The sequence below is a fragment of the Podarcis cretensis genome (genome assembly GCF_951804945.1).
Source record: "Podarcis cretensis genome assembly, chromosome: 3".
NCBI lineage: Eukaryota > Metazoa > Chordata > Lepidosauria > Squamata > Lacertidae > Podarcis > Podarcis cretensis.
In genome coordinates this window covers 52,683,242-52,702,169 of record NC_137172.1, presented here as the reverse complement: position 1 = coordinate 52,702,169, position 18,928 = coordinate 52,683,242, and the positions used below count along the sequence as shown (strand labels likewise).

Below are 18,928 nucleotides of genomic sequence, written 5' to 3'. Positions count from 1 at the left end.
GCTTAATCCAGACAAGAAGTGAAGAAAGGAGGGTGTGGTCGCTTCTCCAGTCCTCACCACCCATCCACACACCTTCCTCAGCATCTGACAGGAGCTGCTCCACATTTCTTAGATTTCCCTCAGGTGGCCTTTATCAGTTATGGACAGGAACAGCACTTGGACACCACTTTGCCCAACTTTGTGGTTGCTCACATGTTGCCCCAGTATCCAGACCTTTGCTCTATACTTTCAAGTAAGCCGTGGCTGTGGTGAGCCAAGTAAAAACGTATATAATGGAAACAAATCACTTTATTAAATTTATGGACATTAATCTGATTTGTATAGTTTATTACAAATCTGGTGCTATTTTGGTTGCAGAATATAGGGATTACACATTGTGCTGTTAATATCTTTTATCAGTCCTGGCTGTTTATTTCTAAGCATATATCACAGGCACACCAATGCATCATTCTGGATGTGATCCAATATATAGCATTTTTAAAATCTGCTTGATTTCAATGGGCAAGTTAATGTTCTCTAAAATCTCTTCCCCACTGGACTCAATGGACTTACAAGTGCTGTACTTTGGACTGTGCCTTCAGATGTTGTAATACTGTGAGGCATTTCTTTGTCAGACAGATTGCAGGTTGATAGTCCAGAATGCTCTTTGATGTCTCTTGAAGGGAGATAATGGTTAAGAGATACCTGGAGATCTGTCTTGACAGGTAGCTTTCAGCAGCATGGAGAGAGAGAGAGAGAGAGAGAGAGAGTGCACCAAGAGAGGGAGGAAGGGTGGGAATGGGTGGGAGAGGGAGCTCTGACTCACTTGAAGGTGTATAGGAGTGCAGAGTTGTATCAAACTCTCTCTGTGAGTTTGATGTGAAGTAGTGGATCCAGCAATGTAGTTAGATAATTTTAGACTCTGGTCCACATAACTTGGTGGGGGGTTATCTTTGGGTAGATCTACATTGCAAGCTTCAAAGCAGCAGATTTCAGTGCACATAATACCCTGTTGGATTGTGGCCTCGGACTGGGTTTGATAGTTCGATTCCTCTCCCCAGAGAACACTAGGACCTGCAGTTTGGCAGGCTGGGAGTTTTAAAAAGCCTGCCTCACCAAACTGCAATTACAGGATCTCTGGGGAAAGCAGTACCATTGATGTGGCATGTAACGGATGGCTACAGTATCTATATTTCGATAGCAAGCCCATGTTTTCTAATTCTTGAAAAGTGCCTAGCAATTTTAGATGAAATCATATATATGTGGTTTAATAATCAACCCCTCTTCACAAGGAACTGCGAAATGTAGCTCTGGGAGAGGGAGAGGGGTCTCCTAACTGCTTTTTGCACCGTTTGCAAACTGCAGTGCCCAGAATTCTTTGGGTGAAGACGTGACTGTTTAAAGTGCTATTGTAGGGCTTTAAATGTATGGGGTGAATGTGGGCTAGGTGATCCTGCAGGGCTCTTACATTTTTAGGTACACCTCCATCTACGATGGCATCACTAGAGTTAAGTCTGTGGTAGCTAATACTACACACTCTTACAGCAACTCACTGAATGATGATTGCTTACCCGGTCACAGGGTGGATGGCTGTTGTGGCCCATCACACTAAGCTCCTTCCCCTCAGGTGCATTGCCAAGGCTAGGCGGTCGGCCATTGGGGAATTCCCAGGCCAGTCACGGGCTTTCCTGCCATCTGTTGATTTGAATCCTAGCCGGGCCAGGTAGGCAGGGCTTTGGACGTGATAAAGGCGGGCTGTCCGACACTGTCTTACACCAACTCACTGACTGATAACAGCATCTTCTCCCTGCTCCCACCCAGAGCCCTTGATCCCCCAAATATGAGTTCCCTTATGGGCTTTGGACCTGATGAATTTTCCCCCCCGCCATTCCTATGGGCACAGCAAAAAACTCTTTTTCTGTTAAAATTCCCACATTGGAAGTGGAATTAACTAAGGCAAGCCTTACATGTCATTTGAATCCAAAGAGGTGCATGTCACAAATAATTGTGATCAGACTGCAAACACAGAAAATGCCTTCATCTTTAGATATCCATTGCTGGTATACAGGCTATGACTAGGTAACCACAACAGTAAAATGTATCAAAAGGAGAGCACTACAAAGCGGAAACAAAGAGAATGGCAACAGGGAAGAGAGGCCAATTTATTAATGTGGTTCAAATAAATCACAATGCATTTCAAGCAATGAGCTCTTTGTGAGGGGTCTATCAGGAAAAGGAATTGTTCATCTCTATTGCAGTGTCTTGGATGATTTGCTCCAAGAAGCTAATAAACATTGAATCCTATAATCGTACAAAGGATTTGGGAGGTTATCAAAGAAATTGTAATGGATGTGAGCTAGTCTTTTTTTTCTGATAGACTCTCCAGTAAACAAAAAATTGCACAAGCTACTTTGAGACTTATACCACATGAATTAGTAAATTGGTCCTTTGCACCAGCTGGTTTTTAAAAAACAACAACAATGGCAGTAGCATAAACATAATTGTACAGTGGTTGGGGAGGAGGGCACATAAATATTTCCAAAATCAAATCACACGTAAACCTAATTTTATGGAAGATTGAGAACATGTATTGGAAGAAGATGGGCTAGTGTGTGATTTTAATGACACAGTCAGTGGATTGATTTTATATGTGCCATTTAATGGCATTCAGGGAAATAAATCAAAGTCACAGTGGAAAATATCCTTACAGTCAAACCATCCAAGTACTCCATTGAAAAGTTTGAAAGATTACTCTGGACTTAATTTTGAAGTAGAAAATAGTACATATTTTGTAACTGCTGTATCTTCTGTCTGCCATTCACTTTACTTCTTGGGTAAAGGAAAGTAATTAATCTGTTTTCAGTTGTTTATGGCAACAGAACCCAGATTTGCCACAGCAAACTTCAAGTATGGTGGGAAATTTTCTGTCAGAACAAGAAGCAACCCATGGGAAACCGAATTAGCATTTTATAGAGTCATAATACATGTTCACATATGCTAAAGAATAGAGACATATTTCTGGTATGTTTGCTTTTTCAAGTAGCATACAATGCACAAGTTCAAATATCTCTCATCATTCATTTTTCACAGTACTGTTTCATTCTTATCACAAAGAATCATCAGAAGACGATTGTTCTAGTGGCACAAAGCATCTTTCTGTTCCTTCAGGTGTCAAGAAGTCCTCCACCATCCCCCACAGATGCCTAAAAACAAATGAAAACAACAACACACTTGTAGCTAAAACCCACTGTGGCAAGTATTTGGCTGAAGCACCCCACCAAACTGTTCTCTACTTTTTTATTAAAGAGTAGCCTCAAATGTTGTGGGGAACATTCCCATCTTCTCACTAGTCCATGTTGATTTAGCACTAGACAATCTCCAAGGGAGAAATTGTCAACTGTTCATTTATCTAAGCTAGAAAGACTCAAATTTAGAAGATCTTTTACCCTTGCCAGATTCAATGCCCTCCCATATTCAGAGCAAATATGCCCATGCAGTTGGAAGGAAGTTGAAACTGTTATTCATGTCCTACCGTACTGCCATTATTACAGAGATATACTTTCAGTATTTATCACTTCAATCATGCAGCGAATCCCAAGCAGATCTGATGGCCACAACTTAAAATATCTAATAGAGAACAGGGAACCAGAGATTACCTCAAAAGTGGCTAAATTCACTGCTGCTGCTGTTGCTATACAATTAAGGAGAAAAGCCCTGAATGAATCCAAAGGTCAATGTCTTAGCACACATATTTTAAATTAGCGGTTAAGGTTTTATCCTACATATTTCGATTGTTTTATATCTGTACTATTTACCATGTAAATAGTATTTATAGAGTTTAGTTTTAACCTTTTACCTGTTCTCTATTGCCGTATATGTCTGTATTTCTGGTCTGTGTTCATAAGAAATCAATTCTTTCATTCATTTACTTCATAGGATATGAAGCAATGTTCTGTGGAGAAGCAATGTTCTGTGTCTGTTGTGGTCTCCAAGACTGTTCCAGAATGTTCCTGTCATGATGCCATCTATACAGGAAGTCCTCCTTATAGTGAGAGCATGTTTGGGAGACGGGCTCTTAGGGCTCCTCCACACTTACCTTTTGCCCCACACCAACTCTATCCCCCCCCCCAGTATGTTGGGTGGAGTTGAGCCCCCCCCCCCCCATCTTGAGGGGCTTGGTCTTGCTGGGCCTTCCTGCGATGGTGGCGGGCTTGCCGGGCCTCTCCATAGCAGTGGTGGGCCTCATTGTCCCCCCTCACAGTGGTGGTGGGCCTCATCAGGACTTGCAGGCTCCTCCTGACACGCATGACATCACATGTGTGCATTACATGTGTGATGTCACACGCCGAGCTCCCCCCCCCCCATGCTGGGTGGAACTTAGTGTCTCTGCTTTCTAGGCAAAGATCTGTACTTTCAAGCTCTGGGTTGGACAGCTCCCCTGCCCCCGCTGATTTCCACAGCTGAATCGGAACAAACAGCAAAATTGGGGTTTCTGTGGGTTGTCATTTGCTCTGATTCAGTGGTAAGAGTAGGTAGGAGTGGGTTTCAATGGGGAAAGCGCTGGGGCAAAAAACAAAAAACAAAAAAGTGTTAAGACACAGAGCTTTAAAGCACAGACTGTGCTTAGAAACATGGCACAAAGGGAAGCCTGGATGAGGCCAAGGGTGTTCATCTTCTACAAGTGCTAGTTCCTACCTGGGTTGAAGCTGACAAAGTCTTCAGGAGCTTTTTTGTTAGCAGGGACTTTTCTGCAGTGCACCTCTTCTCTATCTAGTATGCCCCCCTGAGCCACTGGATGGGGGATTGCATGTGACCCCAATGAAAACTACTTTGGACATCTCAAAGGTAGAGTGTAGGATAAAGAAATTTAACACTAACAGCAGCAGCAGCAATAATAACAACATTCGAGCTTGCATATGTTGATTTAGGGAGTGAATAGAAATATAAGAATATTCCTCTGTAGTCCATTCCAACTCTAATATCCTAATCTAATCCCAGTTTCAGTGAAGATACAGGATTTATGCATAACCCATTGTATCAATTACAGATAGCATCTGAAGAAGTGTGCATGCACACGAAAGCTCATACCGAGAACTAACTTAGTTGGTCTTTAAGGTGCTACTGGAAGGAATTTTTTTTGTTTTGACCATTGTATCAAAATATGGCTGGAGATGTGTGTTTCAAATGTGTGGGCTACTGAAAGCAATTCAGTGTGGGCAGGCAGTATCCATACATGCAAGCACATTCATTCCGATGCACATCTGGATATGCATATGATTCGTTCCTCTAGTTCTTGCTTAGGTTCATGGGTGGGTTGGGCTATGTGTGATTCTATATTACGGAGAGTTGGTAACAAGAGCTAAGCCAGCTGGGTATATTGTGTGCAGGTAAATATTGACTTAGCCACACATTTTGCCTTCAGTTCAGCAGATAACATCACAGAGCACCCAATAAGTTGCTCCTTTGGGGACTGAATAGTCTCGTTATTAATCTGTGCCTTGCCGCTAATTAATGCCATTTAAATAAGCTTCTGAGCACTAAGGGCAAGGAGGGGGGGAGAAATGATCCAGTTCTGACTTCACGCAATTAGACACCCTCCTTCAATTATGCCTCCCAGGCAGACTTTGATTCTCAGGCTCCTCACAGCCTTTCAAATTCCCTAATCTATAATGAAGGAGACTGACGCCAGCTCCCAAAATGAGAATCATAATAAAAGGAGGGCAAAATTTGGGAGCACCCTCATTTATAAACTGTCTTATTATGCAAATATCTCCAAGGCATGGTACAATTTAAAGGAATCTGAACACGCACTTTCACTGGGAGCAAAATTGGAAATCGTCTTAAAAGTTTAACACATTAAAAAATATTTAGTAAGGGCATTTCTTTAACTGTCTCCCGGCTAATTACTTTTAATAATTAACAGCCTATAAAAGAGACTAATTAACCTTGTATCCCACTATTATCTGCTGCTAATTGCCTTAATATTTTATTGCCAATAACCTCTAGGATAGCCATATTTCAATGATTTTAAAATAACACCACTGTGGTTTGGTTTGGGTTTTTTAACTTCTGACATAACAAATTCCATTATTCTTGCAGGAAAATGAGCTGTTCATATCCTTCTGCATTTCCCTTTTCCAATATCATCAAGGCAGAGCAGGCTTAGCTTTTCTCTTCATGGTGCTGAATAACAGCACATGTTTTTCTCCATCTTTACAAAATCCCTTCATTGACTGTTAGTGACTAACAAATGGATGAATGGAAGTTTGGCTAGAAATAATCTTTTGGTGACCATCCTCTGATGGCTTTTTTGTTTTGTTTTGTTTTTTGCACTTACCAAAAGCTCTCAGACCAGTTGTCCCAGAGAGAGCTACTGTTTGTTCACCTCACAACTGTAGAGGAATCAGTTACGTTGGTATAAGGCCTTTCAAAGGGTCATCACCACAGATTGTCACAAACAATGATTGTTTGCTGCAGTTTGGGTGGCTGGCACTCAAAAGTGTGTGGCCGATTCTTCATGGCACAAGTCCCTTGACTGAATACATCATGCATGCTTTTCTCACAATCCCTAACATGGCACATGTCCCTATGTAGGTGTAACTCAAAGTAAACTCCACAGAGTTCAAGGGGGCTTTCCAGATAAGTGTCCAGAAGACTGCAGCCTTGCTTAATGTTTTTGTGCGCATGTGCACAATATAAATATAATGTAAGGTAGATTCCATAACCAATTTGTGGCAGGTAGTATAAAGAACAGAGCCATATCGGGCTTCAGTCCTAAAGATTTGTTAAAAAATGAAATATTATGGAACTCGGATTTATGTGGAAGCACTGCCTGTTGATCCAGGGACCTTTTTTCCAATGCCTGATGTGCAGTGACTCTACATTTACTCAGTAATGAGAGAAATGCTGTTGTTCAGGGTCACTCTCACTGCTCTTGCTGAATGCACTCCATAGTTAAGCCCTAGGTTACTCTGAGTGAGCTCAGGCACAATTTAAGCCTCGCCTAGTTTATTATTAGAACGTTCAGACTCACCGCTGGCTTTTCTCACTAAACTTCTGTCTCTGTAATGCACTTGTGATTGTCTGTTCAGCATCCTGAGAAACACAAAATGAGACAGATTCTTTACTCAAAACAAATTGGTTGATATAACATACATCCACGCGATTCACAGATGACTAATACAGCTATATAATGTTTATTCATAGCTATTTGTTTACATATAGAACTTATAGATATTTATATATGTGACTTAATGATGCTGACGTACATATACTGATGAAATGAGTGCCATATATATATATATATATATATATATATATATAGGTCTATATATGTAAATGTTGGTGGTATCAGCTCTGCACATGGTACAGCTCGGGAATTCTATGAAACCAAAAAAGTTTTGAACTCAGTGGTTAAAATCAGTGCAGTATTGGAAAGTTCAGTTTGCCATCTTGATTCAAAATGGCATCCAACTGTATCTAAACATAGATAGAAATCTGTTTTGTTTGTTTATCTTTTGTTTCAGGAACTATCATGCTAGTTAAGCGTTGTCCAAATGCATAGTGGGCAGAAAATATAAAGTAGACTTGTGAAAAGTACCCGGCCTGAAATTTATAAGTGGATAATGTAATTATCCTAGTGAGAAAGCGCAGCATGGGCTGATTGAAAGCCCTTTTGCAAAAAGTCCCACACTGCTCTTTGTAGAGTCTGCCTGCCTCTCCTTCTTCCTGTCCAATGCCTCACCCCCTGACAAAACCCCAGACTGCTGCAGTGTAGTCTGGAATATTTCAGTCCACCATCCTGATTCAAAATGGCACCCAGTAGTGTCCAAACATGGGCCAAAACCCACTCCTCCATCTTGGGATCAGTCACATCAAACAATGATATCTCATGAGGTATCTGAACCCATAAAGAACAGACAGACAGATAAACCACTTTCCAAAACATTTAGTATGAAGTACCTTTTCTAATGATGCAGTTTTTGATGTATTGAATGGATGTATTTGACTAAAAATGAATCAAACTTACTCCTATTTGTTTTTTAAGAAACTTGTTAGATGCCTGGAGCTTTGATGCTTCACCCTGTAAAAAATCATAAATGTGCACCTTCTTAAATGTCTTGCCATCTTTTTTGATCAGTAAAGACTGTAAGATTTTGCTAAAGTCATAATCCTATAGAATCATAAGAATATCAAAAAGAGCAGCACTACGAATTCAATATTGGAGCCCCCCCCCCCCCCATTTTTAATACTTTCAAACCATTTTTATACTTTCAAGCTTCCTGTAAGTTTGTCCAGAATCCCTTACACTTTTTTTTAAAAAACCACCTTCTGGATTGTGGGGAGGCACTGCTAAGCTCTGTCTGAGCTGGTATTAGCATCTTGCTTGGTATTGCACAAGAGGCAAATAAAATGTTGAGGGGCAGTTTGTCACTGTTCAAATAACATAACAGGAAGCTCCTGTTTTCCACCTACATACATTGCTATCTGCTCAGATATATGTAAAATGTGAAAGGGGAAAAAAACAATAAGAAGAGATGATCATCCCCTTTCCTTTGTCATGGATTCATTCACTGTTCCTAGCCATTGTTCCTTTTCTAGAATGCCCTGAAATATTGACACAGTTCATTTTGTTTGTGAGTTTCTCCCTCCAATGAGAAGATTGTAAACTTTTGCTTCACTTTTGATTCTGATTTCAGCTAGCCACAGTTTAGCAGTACATCCATACCCTAAGCTGTGGTTAGCCTTAACCAAAGTACGCTTGGTAGGGCCACGAGAGAGGGCCTTCTTGGTGGCTGCTCCCAGACTTTGGCACTCACTTCCAAGAAAAGTTATACTGGCTCTCTCCTTGTTATTTTCTGGCAGGTGAAGACTTTCTTGTTCAAACAGGCTTTTGGGAAGTGGCTGTTTCTTAAAGAAAGGACTGGTGCTGTGGTGTTCTTATTTTAACAATCTGCATGTTTTAGTGGATGTGTGTGTGTTTAATTGCATACTCTCTGTTATGTACTGAAATTCTCACCCTGGGCCTGTAGATAGTTATGCAAATGAAGGATCGAAAGTGACGTTCAGAGATTGGATAGTTTGTATGCAAATGAAGGATCGAAAGTGACATTCAGTGATTGGCTAGTTACAGAAAATGGTTATTGTTGCATTCTAGTGGAGCTCTATATAAGCAGGCTGACTGAGCTCCTCAGTTCAGTTCAGTTCCAGCTTATAAATAAAGAGCTGCTTTCGAAGAATCGCTGTGTCGTCTGATATGTTCACCCACAACTTAACACTCTCCAACTTGTTGCTGCTGGAAATCAGGATGTGTGTCTTCCCAGCTGTGCTCCTGTGTGAGTCATGTGACCTGTGTGAGCTCACAGAGCCCCCAAACACATGTTTTCAGGCAAAACTTGCAAGATCACAACCTTGCACGGAATCACAGAGCCCAAAAACATAAAACTAAGGCATACCACCTTCAACAGAATGGAACATGGTGATATCCCCACCTACCTTTTCATTATACCCTTGGATCTTACCTCTAATTCTTTAACAGTCTTTTCTCGGATGTTGGTGATGCCAGCAACCGCCATCGTTTCTTTAATTTCTTTTTGCATTGCTTGGATTTCCTCCCATGTTTTGATAACTTGGCACCGCAAGGATGCAAGTAGCTCAGCGTTGGAAAGGACAGGAGTCTGTGCTTTGGACGCCTCCTTCCGTTCCTTTTCTGCAGGTGCAAAAACATGATGGTGATTTGGAATGGAGCATTGCAGCTGCAACCTTGCAGTCCAAAGGCAAAAGCCAAACAGGTTGAGGAGAGAAAAGGAGTGAAGTAGCTTTTCCCTCAGCAGGATGTCTCTCTCAGCAGCCTGACACTGTAGAGAACTATGGCACAATATTAGTCAAGCTCAGAGTGCAACATTGGACAATGCCCACTGATTTTACAGTTCTTCTGTACGATCCATAAAGCATCCAACACATCAGTCCCATTGTTCAAAGCAAAGCTACCACTCACCTGTCATTTTTTCATAAGACTGACTCATCCACAGCTCCATTTCCAATTCATTTCTTAATCTGAAATGTAAAAGAAGGAAAACGAAACCTCTAATTCATTCCAGTCTGGCAGCGGCAGTGTTTTAAGACTTGCACAATATACGCCAGACCCAAGCAAAAGTGGAGGAGCTGATCCTGTTGAATGTGTTTACATGAGGATTACTCCAAATGCAAAATGACTCCAAATGTGCACTGTGTGTTTGCTCACCCACCAGTTTATTAGCTGCATGAATGAAAGGCAGAAGCCCTTGGATAGCAATCAGATTCTCCTGATTGCCCTTTTCTGAAATATAAACAACAAGGGCCATATTCTCCAGTCATTTCCATGTTTACCTTTTGTGGGTATTTTATTTTGTGGGTGTCAGGCGTAAGCCATAAGGCAGGATATCAGTGAATGACAAACAAAACAAAGTGGGGGGGGAAGCACTCCTTGCAAAGGCTGACGTTATTATAAGTGCACATCAAACTAGGTTGGCTTCACAGCCCTACAAATCGCAGGTGCTAATTTCTGGGGTTAGCAACATACATAGTTTTTCCCCAGTTCTATCGTATGGGACAATTTGTAAATCCACATGTACAGCTCTGAACATTTGTCAAGGCCAGACAGTAAAGTGAGTTCCTTGATTCATCAGGGATGTGTCTACACAATCATTTTAAGAGCCCTACGAGATTTTAGTGCAGGCAACCAAGAAGTCTCCTTCAAGGTTTCAAAGTTACTTTTAATAATATACTGTTGATATCATTCTGAGGGCATGAATATTCATGGATATAACAGAGAAGCAGAAAGCATGACAGACTTTGTTCACATCCTGCTTTTACTGGGAAAATGGCCAATAAGTTCCAGGACTTTTGGCAAGAGATTAAGCCTGCAAGTCCATAACATTGTTATTAGAGAACAAGTCCTGTTGAACTGAATGCAACTGGGAGTAAGTAATTTTGGAACTGCACTGCACAAATGTACTTAGATCCCATTGGCATGAATAGGGGTTAAGCTGCCTGACTGTGTGGAGGCTTGGAGCCTAAGACACCACATATATTCACAGCAGAAAAATTTTGGTCTGTGCCAAGTGGATTATGATGTGATAAGTAAGAAGGTAAAACGGGTGAGACTTTTTGAGCCACCGAAGAAAGACAGAAACAGGAGCAACCACCAAAAACACCTCTCTGTCTGTACCAGTTACTTATTTCTGCCCCATTAATAGCATTATTGAAGGACAATAGTGGAACATTCAGAAGGTGTGGAACTCTGGATATAAGCAAATGTGTCCATTTTTTGTTTCTCTGTTTTTCATTTTTCCACCCTTAAATTCAGTTCTACACATTTCCACATCAGCTTCTGATTATTTTTAATAAAAAAAATGTCCTCTTGAAAATTAAGCAGCATTTTCATGCAACTGTCTCCTCACATACACAACTCTATGTATTTTTGCCTAGCCATGGCCCCTTATTACATGTATTTTTATATGCTAGTTTCACCAATCCGTTTACCCTAGTATATGCATATTTTAACACATTGTGTGGCTGAAGAACCACATCGCAAAATTCAGAGAAGTGCAAATTTCAAAAGCTGGCTGAGTTTTCTTCACATCCTGTTTCAGAAACTGCAGGTTGGGTAGGTTCACCTGTAAGTGCCAATTGAATTCCCTGCCCACATCCCTGCAGGCCAGTTCGTTTGGCAAAATCTATGTCTAAGCCTTGGTGCTGTGCCTACCAAACCCACAAGAATATTGGCTACCCTGGTTAAGGCTCTCTCTGTGTGTGTTGTATAAACATTTCACACTTACACAACTTACTCTTCGTTTCTTGCTAAAGCCAGTCTGGATTTCTGCACAAGATCCTGTACCTCCTGCCTATTCTCTTCTATTTCATGAGTCATCGCTGCCCTCTTCTCCATGCCTTTGACTTCATTCTGCAAGGTCTATATTGTGGTGGAACGACAAAGATAACCATTAGGACATTCCAGCAGGAGGGAAGCATAGCTGTGAGCAAAGCCGGTTTGCGCTATTATTCTTAACTGGGGTGACAGAACATATCTTGAGTTTGTGTTTATGTGCATACATTTAACACACCATAGATTTAACATACACACACATAATTGAATCCTGGGAACTGTAGTTTTGCCCTTCTCCGAGCTACAATTCCCAGCAGCCCTTTTACAATTATGGTTACAAGAATTTGGGGAGAGGGCTACTTTAAATGTGTGGTGTGTACACTGCCTATGATTCATGTCGCTGCATAAAGGCCAATTACAAATACTGAGCAACATTCAGTACGGGACAACAGTACACAGGCCAGATCCAAACTTACAGCAGGATGAGTAATCTGTAATCTGAACTACAGGTGAGGGATAGAATGCTTCCCTGTGCTAGAAATGTCCTAGAAGAAGAAAAATCTAACTCAGTTCTTTGCCTGCTTTTTATACACCTTTAAGCACCAGGCAAAAAGTTTCCTCCTCAAGCAGGACTTGGGCTGATTGACATCCAATGCCCTTTCAAATATGCTGTGGAAAGGGGAAATTATTGGTTTGCTTCTGTTCTTATTTTTATTATGTATTATACACACACACACTGCAGTTAACGTTGTGAACCACTCTGAGATCTATGGGTACAGGGCTAAGGAGGCCTAATAGAGCACACACAGAAGGCTAACCCAGCTATACCGTTAGACGTAAGGGACGCTTGAGTTCTGTGCTGCCTGAAACTGGGGACACATGTTATGTGAAGTGTGGATGGCAGAAAGTGCCATCCATTACTGTCAGGGGTTCGGGAGCAGAGGCACAGGGGAGAGAGGAGGCGGAGAGCGAAGGGGAACAATCCGAGGGCAGCGTAGGAGAGTATGACAGTGGGCCGAGAGATTCCATGAGCTTCTCCAGCGATTCGGAAGATTCCCAGAAGGGGGCACCGATGGCCAGGGCAAGGGGGGTCCCGGGAGGGACGCACCAGAAGCAAGGGGCCAGCGGCGACTCCCAAAGCAGCAGCTGGAGATCGGGACCAGCTTCCCCACCAGAGCGTAGCGGGGGGGAAGAGTCCCACGTGTCAGGGCCGGCTTCCCCTCCAGTGGGGAGAGAAGATGAGTCAGGGCTGACCACGCCCCTATCGTTGAGTGAGGGAATGGGGGGGAAGTCAGACCCAGCTAGCCCCCCCGAAGGGGGAAGCAGTGACAGGAGCAGTGTAACGGTCAGGAGGAAGGTTGCCGGCTGGGCACGCGCGCCAAGTTCAAAGGTACAGGCGCGCGGGACAGCAGGGAGCTCGGATTGGGAGCCAGGTCCTAAAGCACGCCAGAAGCAGGGGGAAGAATCCGGGGAATCAGCATCAGAAGAGTCCAGAAAGGGCGACAGCCCAGCGGGCAGACGGACCCAGAGGAGAAAGGAGCAAAGGAGGAGGTGGAGCAAGGCTAGGGTCTTGAACTGGTGTCTGGGGGGAGGAGATTCAGACGGAACTTCAGCGGTCTAGGGTTGAGACGTAGAGCTGCGCGCCGCGGCTTTGAAATTGAAACTGAACCTTAATAAAGACTTTTGTATATAGCAAGAACTGGCGTTGGTCCTTTGTGAGCTGGGACCTTGGGCAGCTCTGACAGTAAGTTCCGTCTGACCAAAACCTTCGCAGCGTGAGTTGGCGCAGCGAGGGGCAAAACTTGGTGTTTTGCGAGCTCACGAAGATCGGCAAGGATGGCTACAGAGGAGAAAGTGACAGCCCTGCAAGAAGCAGTCACGAGACTTTCCATGGAAGTAGCAGCATCCAGAAAGAGAGAGGAGGAAGCAGCAGCGTTCTGCAAGGATCTGCAAACCAGGTGGGAACTTTTGAGCAAGGAGGGGCTGCCAGGACCCAAGCCGGAGGGGATTGGCCTCGGAAAGAGGGGGGGCAGCATCGTATCAGGGCAGACATAGTTTTCGCGCTCAATTTGCTTCGGAAAGACTTTAGAGATGAGGAGGGGAAAGTGGGGTTCATAATAACTCATCTGCATGGGGACGCTAAATCGTGGCTGTGCAATTTATGGCGCGAAAATGACCCCACCCTCAAGGATTCTACAGCTTTTATCAAGGCTATGGACGCTTGTTTTAAATCAACAGTTGATGTGGATGTGGCCAGAAGGGAAATGCATGGTTTGAAGCAGGGGAAAGCCACTGTGAGACAATATCACTCCCGCTTTTTTGTGTTGGTAAATGCACTGGGCTGGGAGAAAGACTCAGCTGCCGTCCGAGACCTGTTCTGGGAGGGGCTGAATGGGGCTGTGAAGGATGAAATTGCGAGGGGGGAGAGACCCAACAGCACCACAGAAGTCGTCCAAAGAGCGCTGGCGATTGGGGTGCGTCTGGAAGAACGTCCTTGGAGCAAGGATGACGGACGTTTGGGACGCACACCAGCCAGATCAACTCCTTTCCTACCAGGAGAGACAGCGCGCGCCCAGTCCACGCCTCCACTGGGAGGGGGAGAAGAGCCGATGGAGATAGGTGGTGCCAGGGCTCAGACAGCAACCAGAGCCCAAACGCCAGGAGCAGTTAAGGCGAAGCCTCCTAGAGGGAGCAGGAAGTGTTACATCTGCGACAGTGCACAGCACATGGCCAAGGAGTGCCCCCAGAGGCTCCAAAAGCACACTGCAGCCTCAGCAACAGTAAAAGGGGCAGTTCAGCAGGGACAACAGCTACAGGGAAACGACGAAGCCTGGCTGGAGGCAGAGGCACTGGGGCCCAGCCAGGCGAGTCAGTGAAGCAGTCCCCAGAGATTTTACAGCCCACAGACCCACTCCCGCCCAAACCGGTGGTGCAACTCACTGCATCGCTCCAGCTACCAAATGGACTCACTATGGAAGTGCCCATTACCATTGACTCTGGTAGTAATGCAGACTTTATAGGAGTGGATTTCATCAAGCAACATAGCATAGCGCTCCTGCCAGCCACGATGTCCCTGAAAGTCGTCACGGTCGATGGAAGAGACTTGCTGGGAGGACAGGTGGTACAGCAAACGTCGCCAATGGTGATGCGAATTGGAAATCACCGGGAAGTCATCAGCTTCAATGTCACCCACCTGTCAGACACGCCCATAGTATTGGGCATGAGTTGGCTGCACAGGCCCAGCCCGGCATTAGCATGGTACCAGCGTCAATTGACCTTCTGCTCCTCCTACTGCGCAGAACACTGCATCCTGACTAGCCAGGAGGATGAGGGGCAAGAGGAAGACCCGCAGCTACACTTAGGCATGCTGCAAGCGGTACCCCACAAGTACAAGGCATTTTTAGAGGTCTTCTGCGAGAAGGAAGCGGACAAGTTGCCTCCCCACAGGCCCTACGACTGCAAGATTGACCTCCTGCCGGGGGCGACGCTGCTGACTGGGAAACTGTATTCCATGTCTGAAGACGAACTGCAAGAACTCAGAGAGTTCATAGATCACAACTTGAAGCGGGGATTCATCCAAGAATCCAAAGCATTGGGGGGCAGTCCCGTGTTTTTCGTGAAGAAAAAAGACACGCCCCAAAAGAGGCTTGTAGTTGATTACAGGGTCATAAATTCGAGGACGAAGCCCACAGCATTCCCCATGCCCAAGATCGGCGACCTACTCGCCACGGTGAGGAAGGGACGCATCTTCACCAAGCTGGATCTTCGAGGGGCGTACAACCTCATACGTGTGCGGGAGGGCGATGAGTGGAAGACAGCCATGTTTACGCCTTTGGGCACCTATGAATACCGAGTTATGCCATTTGGTTTACAAAATGGCTCCCATTGTTTCCAAGCCTTCATGCACCACGTGTTAGCGGGACTCCTCTACAAGAAGTGTGTCTGCTTCCTGGACGACATCCTGATTTTCTCGGAATCGCAGGAGGCTCATGAGAGAGATGTCAAGGAGGTCCTGCAGAGACTACGGGAGCACAGACTTTACGCCAAACTGGAGAAATGCCAGTTCGACATGACGGAGGTGGATTTCCTGGGCTACGAGCTGTCCGACAAGGGACTCGCCATGGACAGCGCCAAGGAAGGAGGTCCAGAAGTTCGTCGGCTTCGCCAACTTTTATCGCAAGTTCATCAAGGGGTTCGCGATGGAGACGGCAGCCATCACGGACACCCTCAGCTCCAAGAAGAAGAAGTTCACCTGGACAGACCAGGCGGAGCAGTCCTTTCAGAGACTCAAGCGTCTCTTCGCGTCCGAAGAACAGCTGCTACACGTCAACCCCAGCAAACCAATGAGGGTTGAGACGGATGCCTTGGACAGAGCGGTGGGGGCGGTCCTGTTGCAGCAAGATCCGCAAGGGGACTGGAGGCCGTGCGCATTCTACTCCAGAAAACTCAGCAAGTCAGAACAGAACTACACCATCTGGGACAGGGAGTTGCTGGCCATTCATGCCGCCTTCAAAGCGTGGCGGCACTTCCTCATCGGAGCCAAACACACGGTGCAGGTCCGCACGGACCATAAGAACCTGGAGTACTGGCGCACGGCGCGGTTCCTGAACCAGAGACACATCCGCTGAGCGGAGTTCTTTGCGGATTTCGACTTCAGGATAGAATACATCCCAGGAGACAGCAACGTCATGGCGGATGCGCTATCCAGGAAGCCGCAGTATCTCGAGGAAGCGGCACCGGTGGCGGCCAAGCACATTTTCGCACCAAAGGCGTGGGCGTGCGCTTCAGCTATCGTGGACCTGGACGCGGTATGTCGCGCACTGCAGGTGGATTCGTTCGCACAATCCAAGATGGAGGAGGTGCGAAGAGGCACTGCGAAGGGCGACGAGTTCCAGACACACGACGGACTGCTCATCCGCAAAGGGGCCCTCTACGTGCCGGGAGACGACCTCCGCGCGAAAGTGCTGCAGCAGTTACACGACGCGCCCAGCGCCGGGCATTTCGGCAAGGACAAGACGGCGGAATTAGTAGCCAGAGACTTTTGGTGGCCCAAGATGAGGGCAGAAGTCGCAGATTACGTCACCAGGTGTGACACATGCCAAAGGGCCAAACCAGTACACAGGCCGCCGGCGGGACTGCTGGAACCGCTACAGACGCCGCTCGAACCGTGGGAGAAAGTAGCCCTGGACTTTGTCACAGATCTGCCCAGCTCGCGAGGCAAAACAGCGGTACTCATGGTCGTAGACCTGTTCACCAAGATGGCGCACTTCATTCCTTGCGCGAAGGTGGCCACAGCGGAACAGACCGCCAAGCTGTTCATAGACCACGTGTTCAAGGTTCATGGCTTACCACGGTCCATCCTGTCCGACCGGGGTCGCCAATTCATCTCGAGCTTCTGGCAGAAGCTGCTGGGCATCCTGAACGTCAAGATCAATTTAGCGTCGGCACGACACCCGCAGACCAACGGACAAGCGGAGAGGGTCAACGCCATCATGCAGCAGTACCTGAGATGCTACACGAATCAACAGCCCTCGACCTGGGTGGACTACCTACCGCTAGCCGAGTTTGCCTACAACAACACAAAGCACGTGTCCACGGGGGTGACACCGTTCTTCGCCAACAATGGGCGGCATCCCAGAACCTTCCCGGGATTAGAGAAAGTGGGGGAGGGGGAGACACAGGGAGCAGAGGCTTGGGCAGAGGAATTGTGGGAGGTCCACGAGCAGCTCCAAAGGAATTTAGAACTAGCAAAGCAAGCATACAAGGTGCAGGCAGACAGGCACAGGAGAGTTGGGGAAGACATCCAGGTGGGGGACTGGGTCTGGTTAGCAGCCCAGGCAGTGCCGGCCAGAACGTTAGCTAAAAAGAAGCTCAGACACAAACAGCTAGGGCCTTACCAAGTCGAGGCACAAATCAATCCAGTAGCCTTCCAGTTGACACTCCCGGAGGGCTCCAGAATGCACCCGGTCTTTCATAGATCAGTGCTCACACCCTACAAGGAACCCCACAGGCACCAGGGAACGCACCAGACCCACCCCGCAAATCACCAACAACGGGGGGGTCGCCGAGAGCAGGGCCACTCAACGAGGTCACGGAGATTTTGGACTCGAGATGGGGGGAAGAAGGGGTTGAATATCTCCTCGCCAGGGAAGGTACCCCGGCCAGCTGGGTACCGTACTACGCGGTGGAGGAGCATTACCTCAAAGACGAGTTCCATGCACTCTTCCCACACAGACCTATGCCGGCAGATTATTTCGACGAATATCTTTTCACACCCACACTCTCAGCCAGCACGTTCCAGGGGTTCTCATCAGACGAGGAACCAGCACCCGACACACGCTCCCCGGAGGGATCACTCTCGGGGTCTGTTACAGACCGCTCTTATTGGTGGGACGATCAACCGGAGGTGGGGTGGAGCAGGGAACTGCTGAAGGGGCCTTGGCAGGCAGCATCCCCCGAGGCGACCGGGGGGGAGACGGACATGGACGTGTTGGGGGAGGATCCTGGGTTCGAGCACAGCTGCAGAGAGATGGAAGCAGAGGAGATCGACGTCGACGAGCCCATTCCGGACTGGCCGGACCCAGCCGGCCAGCTGCACACCAGAGGGGAAGAACTGTATCCCGCACTCACCCCCACAACACTGGAGCACCCGGAACCCGCATCCGAAGAGGGGGAGGGGGGAAGGGGGGCTTTGAGGGGGGGATGGATGTCAGGGGTTCGGGAGCAGAGGCACAGGGGAGAGAGGAGGCGGAGAGCGAAGGGGAACAATCCGAGGGCAGCGTAGGAGAGGGCAGCTCTGACAATTAAGTTTGCAACAAAGGAGCAGTGGGACAGGCCCAGACAGATTCATACACTGCATTATATTGAAAAACAAACAATGATTTTTTTACTCTGTACTGCATTGTAGGGAGAGATTCCAGCAGGATCAGCATGTAGAGTTCATATTCAGTCTGTAAAGCCAAACAAGAAAGTTAGACAATCAGATATCTACATAGCTTAGAGACGGCACTTAGATGCTCTTTGTTCCCACACAGTGATTTTGGAAAAGCGGGACATCTCACTCCTTCCTGATCTTCAAATACA

General features: G+C 46.2%; 1 protein-coding gene across 1 annotated transcript in view; it reads right to left on the bottom strand.

The window, feature by feature from the left end:
- Nucleotides 1–2,121: 2,121 nt before the first annotated feature.
- Nucleotides 2,122–18,928, bottom strand: part of LOC307213782 (cAMP and cAMP-inhibited cGMP 3',5'-cyclic phosphodiesterase 10A-like) — a 117,402-nt gene continuing 100,595 nt past the window's right edge. Inside the window, exons 24-30 of the mRNA XM_079971964.1 lie at nucleotides 18,736–18,795; nucleotides 11,808–11,932; nucleotides 9,977–10,035; nucleotides 9,501–9,688; nucleotides 8,009–8,062; nucleotides 7,013–7,074; nucleotides 2,122–3,182 (exon numbers count right to left, since the gene is read on the bottom strand). Coding sequence (XP_079828090.1) covers nucleotides 3,086–3,182; nucleotides 7,013–7,074; nucleotides 8,009–8,062; nucleotides 9,501–9,688; nucleotides 9,977–10,035; nucleotides 11,808–11,932; nucleotides 18,736–18,795 — 645 coding nt within the window. The 3' untranslated portion in view covers nucleotides 2,122–3,085. The remainder of the gene's footprint in view (nucleotides 3,183–7,012; nucleotides 7,075–8,008; nucleotides 8,063–9,500; nucleotides 9,689–9,976; nucleotides 10,036–11,807; nucleotides 11,933–18,735; nucleotides 18,796–18,928) is intronic.